The sequence below is a fragment of the Salmo trutta genome, chromosome 26, assembly GCF_901001165.1.
Source record: "Salmo trutta chromosome 26, fSalTru1.1, whole genome shotgun sequence".
NCBI lineage: Eukaryota > Metazoa > Chordata > Actinopteri > Salmoniformes > Salmonidae > Salmo > Salmo trutta.
In genome coordinates this window covers 42,825,081-42,837,459 of record NC_042982.1, presented here as the reverse complement: position 1 = coordinate 42,837,459, position 12,379 = coordinate 42,825,081, and the positions used below count along the sequence as shown (strand labels likewise).

At 44.3% G+C, this 12,379-nt stretch overlaps 1 protein-coding gene across 2 annotated transcripts in view; it reads right to left on the bottom strand.

The window, feature by feature from the left end:
• The window catches only part of LOC115163808 (glutamate receptor ionotropic, kainate 1), a 124,213-nt gene that overhangs the window by 35,759 nt on the left and 76,075 nt on the right, over nucleotides 1-12,379 (bottom strand). For both annotated transcript variants that reach the window (XM_029715990.1, XM_029715991.1), the window contains exons 5-8: nucleotides 12,121-12,302; nucleotides 11,274-11,327; nucleotides 8,374-8,547; nucleotides 2,778-2,921 (exon numbers count right to left, since the gene is read on the bottom strand). In XM_029715990.1, the coding sequence (XP_029571850.1) occupies nucleotides 2,778-2,921; nucleotides 8,374-8,547; nucleotides 11,274-11,327; nucleotides 12,121-12,302 (554 nt within the window). The remainder of the gene's footprint in view (nucleotides 1-2,777; nucleotides 2,922-8,373; nucleotides 8,548-11,273; nucleotides 11,328-12,120; nucleotides 12,303-12,379) is intronic.

The following is a 12,379-nucleotide window of genomic DNA, read 5'->3' as shown; positions in this document are numbered from 1 at the left end:
TGATCCACCTCCACGCAGACGACACCATTCTGTATACTTCTGGCCCTTCTTTGGACACTGTGTTAACTACCCTCCAGACGAGCTTCAATGCCATACAACTCTCCTTCCGTGGCCTACAACCGCTCTTAAATACAAGTAAAACTAAATGCATGCTCTTCAACCGATCGCTGCCTGCACCTGCTCGCCCGTCCAGCATCACTACTCTGGACGGTTCTGACTTAGAATATGTGGACAACTACAAATACCTAGGTGTCTGGTTAGACTGTAAACTCTCCTTCCAGACTCACATCAAACAACTACAATCCAAATCCAAATCTAGAATCGGCTTCCTATTTCGCAACAAAACCTCTTTCACTTATGCTGCCAAACATACCCTCGTAAAACTGACCATTCTACCGATCCTCGACTTCGGCGATGTCATTTACAAAATAGCCTCCGATACCCTACTCAATAAATTGGATGCAGTCTATCACAGTGCCATCCGTTTTGTCACCAAAGCTCCATATACTACCCACCACTGCGACCTGTACGCTCTCGTTGGCTGGCCCTCGCTTCATACTCGTCGCCAAACCCACTGGCTCCAGGTCATCTACAAGACCCTGCTAGGTAAAGTTCCCCCTTATCTCAGCTCGCTGGTCACCATAGCAGCACCCACCTGTAGCACGCGCTCCAGCAGGTATATCTCTCTGGTCACCCCCAAAGCCAATTCCTCCTTAGGCCGCCTCTCCTTCCAGTTCTCTGCAGCCAATGATTGTAACGAACTACAAAAATCTCTAAAAATGGAAAAACATTATCTCCCTCACTAGCTTTAAGCACCAGCTGTCAGAGCAGCTCACAGATTACTGCACCTGTACATAGCCCATCTATAATTTAGCCCAAACAACTACCTCATCCCTTACTGTATTTATTTATTTATTTATTTTGCTCCTTTGCACCCCGTTATTTCTATTTCTGCTTTGCACTTTCTTCCATTGCAAATCTACCATTCCAGTGTTTTACTTGCTGTATTGTATTTACTTCGCCACCATGGCCTTTTTTGCCTTTACCTCCCTTATCTCACCTCATTTGCTCACTTTGTATATAGACTTATTTTTCTACTATATTATTGACTGTATGTTTGTTTTACTCCATCTGTAACTCTGTGTTGTTGTATGTGTCGAACTGCTTTTCTTTATCTTGGCCAGGTCGCAATTGTAAATGAGAACTTGTTCTCAACTTGCCTATCTGGTTAAATAAAGGTGAAATAAATAAATCAAATATCTAAACATAATGCTAATTTTCAAATAATCAACTTGGTTGGGTTCATTCGAGTGACTGATTGATTGTACATGGGAGGATTTCTCACTATCACTGTATAAGCAATTTGGCAGTACGCCCAGAACATTGCTCTGGGAACTGAAATTAGTATCTCAGTTTCAAGGTCTCAGCTTTGAGACAAGAAGCCTTGTGAGCTATCGGTCTGTCACATGCAGAAACGTTAATAATAAATAATGTAAATCATGCCTATATAACTTGTCTGAGTAGCTGTACATAAGAGAACTGAAGGGACCGCCCGAGGGAGCTTCTGACCGACTTGTACTGGGTGTGCAGTGTTTGTTGTAACCCCTCCAGTTAACTGATAGTAAAAAGTCATTCATTTAATACTGACCTCAGGTTTCGCTGGTGTTGAATTTCCACCACATAAATATTTTAACCAATATTACCGCATTACACACCTCCATGTAGTGTACTGCTAACAGGTAACACCTCTTCAGTCATTGTCAACCACAAGCAAGGCATGATTTCCTCCATTGTGAAAAACAATTAAGAACTTAATGACACACACACACACACACACACTCCACACCTTGGTAGGATCTGGTCTTAACTCCATTCTCTATAGACCACCAGTGATTAAATAAGTTGAAGGCAGTGAGATGTGAAAGAATGGATGAAGGAGTGTGAAAAGAGGGAAAGAGGCATGAAGGGAGGTGAGAACAAATAGATTGAAGGATCAAGTGAGCAGGGAAAATAATTGATTGGATTTATATAGCACTTTTCTACCAACTGAGGTACTTTTACATAGTAGGGGGAAACTCACCTCATCCACCACCAATGTGTGGCACGCCGACCGTTTTGTGCCAGAACGCTCACCACTCATCAGCTATCAGGTGGAGAGTGATATATGCCAATTAGGAGGATGATTAGGTGGCCATGGTGGAATGGGGCCAGGTTGGGAATTTAGCCACGACACCAGGTTTAACACCCCTACTCTTACGAAAAGTGCCATGGCATTTTTTAATGACGACAGAGAGTCAGGATACCAGTTTAATATCCCATCCGAAAGATGGCACCCTATGCAGGGCAATGTCCCCAATCACTGCCCTGGGATCGCCTTAGACCAGAGGGAAGACTGCCCCCTACTGGACTTCCAACACCACCTCCAGCAGCATCTGGTCTCCCATTCAGAGACCGACCAGGACCAACCCCCCCCCCCCCCCCCCCCCCCCCCCCCCCCCCCGAGGGATCAGGGGAGTGAGGGATGAGGAGGGAGTGAGGGATGAGGAGGGAGTGAGGGATGAGGGGAGGTCGGAAAGAGGAGGGAGTGAGGTATGAGGGGAGTGAGGGATGAGGAGGGAGTGAGTGAGGGATGAGGGGAGGTTGGAAAGAGGAGGGAGTGAGGTATGAGGGGAGTGAGGGATGAGGAGGGAGTGAGTGAGGGATGTGGGGAGGTTGGAAAGAGGAGGGAGTGAGGGATAGAGGGAATACTCCTTTATAAAGTGGCTTGCCTCACTCACCTCTTTGAACATGTTCATGAATCGTGCTCCGAAGCGCCAGGGTTTGTGTCTGTGGCACTGCAGTGAGCTGACAGTGATCTGAGTGGAGAGCTGGGAGGCTGCTGCCACCATGTACACAGCATCATACATCAACGCTGCCTCAGTCTGGAAGAGATGTGTTAAAAAAAAAGTTGGCTTTAAATTGATCTCAATAGTGTACGGCAACCCTGGTCCTGGAGGACCACAGGCACTTCATGTTTTTGATTTACAGAGCCTTCAGAAAGTATTCATACCCCTTGACTTATTACACATTTTGTTGTGCTACAGCCTGAATTCAAAATGGATTAAATATAATGTTTTCTCACCCATCTACATACAATACCCCATAATGACAAAGTGAAAATATGTTTTTAGAATTTTTTTCTAATTGATTGAAAATGAAATACAGAAATATCTAATTTACATAATTATTCACACCCCTGAGTCAATACATGTTAGAATCACCTTTGGCAGCGATTACAGCTGTGAGTCTTTCTGAGTAAGTCTCTATGAGCTTTGCACACCTGGATTGTAAAATATTTGCATATCATTCTTTAAAAAATTATTCAAGCTCCGTCAAGTTTTTTGTTAATCATTACTAGACAGCCATTTTCAAGTCTTGCCATAGATTTTCAAGTAGATTTAAGTGAAAACTGTAACTCGGCCACTCAGGAACATTCACTGTCATCTTGGTAATCAACTCCAATATATATTGGGTCTTGTGTTTTAGGTTATTGTCCTACTAAAAGGTGAATTAATCTCCCAGAGTCTGGTGGAAAGCAGCCTGAACCAGATTTTCCTCTAGGATTTTGCCATTCTGTTTCTTTATTATCCTGAAAACTCCCCAGTCTTTAATGATTACAAGCATAACCATAACATGATGCAGCCACCACCATGCTTGAAAATATGAAGAGTGGTACTCTGTGTTGTGTTGTGTTGAATTTGCCCCAAACATAATGCTTTGTATTCAGGACATAAAGTTCATTTCTTTGCCACATTTATTGCAGTTTTACTTTAGTGCCTTACTGCAAATAGGATCCATGTTTTGTGCCCTCCCTGGTCTCTGTGGTTTAATTTTGTGTTTGAAATGCACTGCTTGACTACCTTACAGTTAATTATATGTGTGCGGTACAGAAATTAGGTAGTCATTCGAAAATCATGTTAAACACTATTACTGCACACAGAGTGAGTCCATGCAACTTATTATGTGACTTGTTAAGCACATTTTTACTCCTGAACTTATATAGGTTTGCCATAACAAAGGGGTTGAATACTTATTTAGTCAAGACATTTCAGCTTTTCATGTTATACAATTCCACTTTGACATTATGAGGTATTGTGGGGTATTGTGTGTAGGCCAGTGACACAAAATCTCAATTTAATCAATTTTATATTCAGACTGTAACACAACAAAATGTGGGAAAAGTCAAGGGTTGTGAATACTTTCTGAAGACCCTGTAACCAACCTGGAAAACCAGGTGTGTTGAATTTAGTCAATCACTGAACTAATCAATTAGCTCAGTTGTTCTGGTGTGGTGCCATGTTGGGACACAATCCTGCACGAACAGGGTTGCCTACCCCGGTTCTACGGAGTCTTCCTTGTCTCTTTTTCCTCACCTCGACTGATTTGACAGCACTGGATAGAAGGACTAGGTGGGTTAGAAGGGCTAGGAGGGTTAGGAGGATTAGGAGGGTTAGGAGGGATATGAGGACTAGGAGAGTTAGGAGGACTAGGAGGGATAGGAGGATTAGGAGGACAAGGATGGTTAGGAGGACTAGGAAGGATAGGAGGACTAGGAGGGTTAGGAGGACTAGGAGGGATAGGAGGATTAGGAGGGATAGGAGGACAATGAGGGTTAGGAGGAATAGGAAGGATAGGAGGAATAGGAGGGATATGAGGATAGGAGGGTTAGAAGGACTAGGAGGGTTAGGAGGGATATGAGGATTCGGAGGGTTAGAAGGATTAGGAGGACTAGGAGTGTTAGGAGGACAAGGAGGGTTAGGAGGACTAGGAAGGATAGGAGGACTAGGAAGGATAGGAGGACTAGGAGGGTTAGGAGGACAAGGAGGGTTAGGAGGACTAGGAAGGATAGGAGGACTAGGAGGGTTAGGGGGATTAGGAGAATTAGGAGGGTTAGGAGGACTAGGAGGGTTATGAGGATTAGGAGAATTAGGAGGGTTAGGAGGACTAGCAGGGATAGGAGGATTAGGAGAATTAGGAGGGTTAGGGGGACTAGGAGGGATAGGAGGATTAGGAGAATTAGGAGGGTTAGGGGGACTAGGAGGACTAGGAGGGATAGGAGGACAAGGAGGGTTAGGAGGACTAGGAGGGATAGGAGGACTAGGAGGGATAGGAGGACTAGGAGGGATAGTAGGACTAGGAGGGTTAGGAGGACTAGGAGGGATAGGAGGACTAGGAGGGATAGGAGGGCGCACGCAACGCGAGTGGTGTAGTCAGCCTGTCTGTGTCGCGTGCACGAGCGTTGCAAAATAAATTTAGAAATCTATGTTATTCAATTATTGCACCCACACTGGCAACGCAGGCCCTTGGCGCCTGCGTTGCCAAGGGCTAAAATTGAAATCAGTTCTATTTCTGACGAGATCGCGCTGCAAGTCCTGCCTCTCCCATCTCCTCATTGGTTTATAGAAGCAGGTACCCACGTGCCATCTCCTCATTGGTTATACCCACGTGGGTGACTGAAAGACGAGCGAGGTCAGTGGCGGTAATGCACCTAATTTATAAAAATTGTCAATCGCAATATAAAGTCAAGAGAAGAAAAAGCCTGGAAGGAAGAGAGATGACTTGAAACGATTCGGTTGACCGTTTTATGTGTGGATTAATTGGCGGAGTAGAGGACCTTGTGCATTTCAGGTAAAATAACAACTCAATGTTTATATCCCAGGACAAATTAACTAGCAACAGCAAGCTAGCAAAATAGGACAAATTAGCTAGCAAGTGCAAGCTAACTAGCTAAAGTACCATACATGTTTAAGTACGACCCTGCCTCACACAGGAAGCGGCGCAGGTCCTAATCCAGGGACTTGTCATCTCCCATCTGGATTACTGCAACTCGCTGTTGGCTGGGCTCCCTGCCTGTGCCATTAAACCCCTACAACTCATCCAGAACGCCGCAGCCCGTCTGGTGTTCAACCTTCCCAAGTTCTCTCACGTCACCCCGCTCCTCCGCTCTCTCCGCTCTCTCCACTGGCTTCCAGTTGAAGCTCGCATCCGCTACAAGACCATGGTGCTTGCCTACGGAGCCGTGAGGGGAACGGCACCTCCGTACCTTCAGGCTCTGATCAGTCCCTACACCCAAACGAGGGCACTGCGCTAATCCACCTCTGGCCTGCTGGCCCCCCTACCTCTGAGGAAGCACAGTTCCCGCTCAGCCCAGTCAAAACTGTTCGCTGCTCTGGCACCCCTATGGTGGAACAAGCTCCCTCACGACGTCAGGACAGTGGAGTCAATCACCATCTTCCGGAGACACCTGAAACCCCACCTCTTTAAGGAATACCTGGGATAGGACAAAGTAATCCTTCTAACCCCCCCCCCCCCTAAAAGATTTAGATGCACTATTGTAAAGTGGTTGTTCCACTTGATATCATAAGGTGAATGCAACAATTTTGTAAGTCGCTCTGGATAAGAGCGTCTGCTAAATGACTTAAATGTAAATGTAAATGTAATGCTTTTCGACCTGTCCCCAAATTAATATAATTGGTTCAGAGTTTGTTTTGGTAATTTAACTTGCGTGTCGTGATCGCGTTTGGTATGGGGGGACAAAATAGATTCATGCAAGATGACGCACGATGGCGCACGCACGCAGCCGGTTTTGGTTCCGTGTAAGAATATGTGGACAACTACAAATACCAAGGTGTCTGGTTAGACTGTAAACTTGTTCTCAACTGGCCTACCTGGTTAAATAAAGGTGAAATCAATAAAATAAAAAATGAGTTCGGATTGGTCTGCCGTGTAGCACACTGCTGTCTATAACATGAGCTGGTCATGAGTATGTGTAGGTAATCCTTTCTAACACTGCTTTTTTGAAAGATATCATTTAGTAGAACTGCATAATTGTTGTACTCCACTTTCTGGAGGACCGAGTTTTGAAATCAGTTGAATTAGAGTTTTATTGCAAATATGCAGATGGACTCGGAAAGAGAACACACAGAAGGCTGTTGTATAAAACACCTGTCTCTGGTTTCCATCTTCAAACTAAGGGCAACCATTGCATCCGTGACAGAAAGGGAGGAGCATCCATCCATGTAACGGGTAAGATATTCTAGCTAGCTACATTTTCAGATATTAGAAGTTCCTAAGTTTGTCAGAAAGGCATTTTCATTTCACGTTAAAGTGTACTGTTAGCTAGTTAGCTAACGGTAGCTGGCTGTTTAGCTAGCTAACATTATGTGTATGATCTGTGTAGTAATATTATTTGTATCTCAGAGGTATTTGCATTGCAAGCTATAGCCTAATGTTAGCTAGCTAACATTGAACCTGGTTGAATAGCAACCTGCAGATAGGTAGTAACGTTATGAGTTGGGATTATGGTTCATTGTTTAGCTAGCCAGCTAGCTCCATGTCTAAACAAAAGACTCCACTATGCAAGTAACCATTTCAAAAGAATGGTTATGATGTCACTGCGACAAATGTCGATAGAGGTAGCTGGTAAATTCGCTCTGGCTATCTACTCCAATTTCAGAGCACTCTCGTCTGAGTGTGCCAGAGCGCAGAATAACTGGCGAATTTACGAATGCTCAACACCCGTTGAATATGGCCGGTGTCAGTAAACGTAGGCAAAAAAGAGTAATTAAATTATTGCTGGCAACACAGTTGCAGTCACCAACGCCCTGGATAACATGAAAACAGCCTAACCAGCTCTGCTAGGGTGAGTAGAATGGTCAGAGTGAGGTGTTCTCTCATTTGTGTCTGGAAGTAGCTAGCAAGCTAGCCAACGTTAGCCAGTTAGCTTGGGTGCGTGACTGCTGTTGTTCGGTCAGAACGTTCAGATCAACCCTACTCCTCGGCCAGAGCGTCCAGAGTGCGCTCTGAACGCTCCGAGAGCGAAACACTCTGAATTTACGAACAGACAATCTGACAATGCTCTGAGTTTACGAACGCCCAGAGCACACTGGCACTCCAGAATAAATTTACGAACACACACGTATTATAAACCAGCCTTTAATCTTTGGTTGTTTAGTACATGGCCTCACATGTGAATCCTTAAAGAGATGGGTGGGGCTAAAGCTTAAGAGGGTGTGAACGATGCTGAATGGGTGTAGACAAAGAAGAGCTCTCCAGTAGGTACCAAAACATTCAAGGTGCATTTTCTCAAAAGTGAGGTTACACGTTTATCAACTTTCAAAGAAAAATGACTTTCCAATTGTTCCTCAACTGTTGTGTATGATATACCATTTTCTAGCTCTGAGTCTCTACTTTTATCCAATGTAAAAATCACAATTTCTAATTTTCCTACATAAGCCCGAATCAAGCCGGTCGGTCACATATTAAATTAAATACTTCTTGACAAAATGGCATAATTGGGTCACATAAACCTTTGTCAACATTTGGCCAACGTACCGTCATCATGCCATCCAGCATGCCCGTCTCTGGTTTGGGCGGGGCCTGCTGGCGCTCCATGGACCACTTGTCCACCACGGAGGCGACCTGGGGGTTGTCTATGTTGAGGAGACGGAACCCGGTCATGTTCACACCGCTGTACCGGTACGGCTCCAGGTCCAGAGCAAATAGGTCCTGAGGAAGGAGGAAACACCTGGAGTTAGAAACAAACAGGTCCTGAGAGAAAACACCTGGAGTTAGTAACAAACAGGTCCTGAGAGAAAACACCTGGAGTTAGTAACAAACAGGTCCTGAGAGAAAACACCTGGAGTTAGTAACAAACAGGTCCTGAGAGAAAACACCTGGAGTTAGAAACAAACAGGTCCTGAGAGAAAACACCTGGAGTTAGTAACAAACAGGTCCTGAGAGAAAACACCTGGAGTTAGTAACAAACAGGAAGGAGAAACACCTGGAGTTAGTAACAAACAGGTCCTGAGAGAAAACACCTGGAGTTAGAAACAAACAGGAAGGAGAAACACCTGGAGTTAGTAACAAACAGGTCCTGAGAGAAAACACCTGGAGTTAGTAACAAACAGGTCCTGAGAGAAAACACCTGGAGTTAGTAACAAACAGGTCCTGAGAGAAAACACCTGGAGTTAGTAACAAACAGGTCCTGAGAGAAAACACCTGGAGTTAGTAACAAACAGGTCCTGAGAGAAAACACCTGGAGTTAGTAACAAACAGGTCCTGAGAGAGAACACCTGGAGTTAGAAACAAACAGGTCCTGAGAGAAAACACCTGGAGTTAGTAACAAACAGGTCCTGAGAGAAAACACCTGGAGTTAGTAACAAACAGGTCCTGAGAGAAAACACCTGGAGTTAGTAACAAACAGGTCCTGAGAGAAAACACCTGGAGTTAGTAACAAACAGGTCCTGAGAGAGAACACCTGGAGTTAGTAACAAACAGGTCCTGAGAGAAAACACCTGGAGTTAGTAACAAACAGGTCCTGAGAGAAAACACCTGGAGTTAGTAACAAACAGGTCCTGAGAGAAAACACCTGGAGTTAGAAACAAACAGGAAGGAGAAACACCTGGAGTTAGTAACAAACAGGTCCTGAGAGAAAACACCTGGAGTTAGTAACAAACAGGTCCTGAGAGGAAACACCTGGAGTTAGTAACAAACAGGTCCTGAGAGAAAACACCTGGAGTTAGTAACAAACAGGTCCTGAGAGAAAACACCTGGAGTTAGTAACAAACAGGAAGGAGAAACACCTGGAGTTAGTAACAAACAGGTCCTGAGAGAAAACACCTGGAGTTAGTAACAAACAGGTCCTGAGAGAAAACACCTGGAGTTAGTAACAAACAGGTCCTGAGAGAAAACACCTGGAGTTAGTAACAAACAGGTCCTGAGAGAAAACACCTGGAGTTAGTAACAAACAGGTCCTGAGAGAGAACACCTGGAGTTAGAAACAAACAGGTCCTGAGAGAAAACACCTGGAGTTAGTAACAAACAGGTCCTGAGAGAAAACACCTGGAGTTAGTAACAAACAGGTCCTGAGAGAGAACACCTGGAGTTAGTAACAAACAGGTCCTGAGAGAAAACACCTGGAGTTAGTAACAAACAGGTCCTGAGAGAAAACACCTGGAGTTAGAAACAAACAGGAAGGAGAAACACCTGGAGTTAGTAACAAACAGGTCCTGAGAGAAAACACCTGGAGTTAGTAACAAACAGGTCCTGAGAGGAAACACCTGGAGTTAGTAACAAACAGGTCCTGAGAGAAAACACCTGGAGTTAGTAACAAACAGGTCCTGAGAGAAAACACCTGGAGTTAGTAACAAACAGGAAGGAGAAACACCTGGAGTTAGTAACAAACAGGTCCTGAGAGAAAACACCTGGAGTTAGTAACAAACAGGAAGGAGAAACACCTGGAGTTAGTAACAAACAGGTCCTGAGAGAAAACACCTGGAGTTAGTAACAAACAGGAAGGAGAAACACCTGGAGTTAGTAACAAACAGGAAGGAGAAATACCTGGAGTTAGTAACAAACAGGAAGGAGAAACACCTGGAGTTTGTTTGGTCAGTCAATGGCACAAGGTCAAATAACGTGGTCAGGGTAAACTCCAGACTCTACCTATAACCCTCAAAACGATTGGCCTTTCGGCCCTCTCAATAACCATCAAAATGATTGACCTTTCGGCCCTGTCAATAATCCTCAAAACGATTGGCCTTTCAGCCCTACCTATAACCCTCAAAACAATTGACCTTTCACCCCTGCCTTTAATCCTCAAAACGATTGACCTTTCAAAGGATATACTCAGAGAATCTCAAAACGATGGGAGAAGAGTGTAATATGTAATTCCATGGCATTTGAGAAAAGTACACATATTACTATTCCATTAGATTTCAACACACCTGTTTGGTTTGAAATGTGTTCACCAGCAGTCTTTATATTACCCTTATAGGCCGTATCTGGATACCCGTACTTGAGGTCTGAATTGTAGGCATTTTGGGTATATGAAAAAATAAAGTTTTATTTTATGTGACATTGCTAAAATGTTGTGTATGCTTTAAATGCCAGCATTTCCTACTCATTTAAGCTTTTCATCTTGTAGAATTCTTTGCACACTATTGAGGAAGAGAATCGTATTTCTGAAACCCATGTGCTTTGACAACAGCTGATAATCCGCTGAGGGGGACGCGCTGTACCAAAATGAACCAATGGTAGGAATCAATGCAATTGCACATTTAGATGAGGTATTCCCAGTAGCAGGAGACTAGTACTCTGGTTATTTGTTACTTACTGCATTCGTTTTGACCAAACAGTACGTTTCTAAATAGTGTGTATTTGGATTAATACGATCAGTACAAGGTGTGCCGTTTAGACATACGGTCTGAATCAGAGTAATAAAACTATGTTCTTACCAGAGTAGTGAAGAAGAAGTGGTAATACTCAGTCATCATCCCCATGGACATGATCTGTATAGGAGAGACAGAGAGGATGAGTCCCAAAGGGCACCCTATTCCCTAAATAGTGTACTACTTTTGACCAGGACCCATAGAGCTTTGGATTAAAAAGAAGTATACTATATAGGAAATAGGGTTCCATTTGGGACAGAAGAGATAGACAGAGCTCAGCTCACACACCACTAGTGTTCTGCCCAAGCCAGCACAAATCACATTTACTAGCTTAAACTCCATCCATCCATAACTATAGCCATACCCCTGGGCCCACTGCAAATTACACACTTCCCCCGTTTCTAGCAGGGGCTCATTTTGTTTGGTATGCTCGCTGTGCATTTAGGTGACTGTATGAGTAATAAATGTCTCAATTGGTACACATTCGTGTGGCGTTTCCATTCATCTGTTTCACAGCTACTGGTTTTAAATGTGTGTGTCTGAATAGAAACAAGCTCGATTTGGCATTGGAAATGAACATACTGTAGGATTTCTGCAGGGGATAGAAAATCGACTAATCTGTCTGGCCACAAAATCCAAACTGGAACTGTGTATAAGAGGAAAGGAGATGGAAGGGAGAGGAAAGGACAGGACAGGACAGGAGAGGAGAGGAGAGGACAGGAGAGGAGAGGAGAGGAGAGGAGAGGAGAGGAGAGGACAGGACAGGACAGGACAGGACAGGAGAGGAGAGGAGAGGAGAGGAGAGGAGAGGAGAGGAGAGGAGAGGAGAGGAGAGGAGAGGAGAGGGAAAAAGAGGAGAGGAGAGGAGAGGAAAGGAGAGGAAAGGAGAAGAAGGGTAAGCAGACATACTGACCTGTTTGAGTATATCTGCGGAGGTCTGGTAGGAACAGTCGAAGATGACATAGAACTCTCTCCCCTTCTTCATCTCCTTTAGTAACGGCCGGGCATCTTTACTCTCCGTCGGCAGCTGGCGAATCTTAATCTTGATGCTGTACCTGGACGGAGCTTTGATCAGCTCCTGAAGACGAATTAATCCTGGGACAGAGAAGGGAAGGAAATAAATACAGATATATGTTATGAGTAAAGAGGCTTTGCAAACCGATCCTGGTTCA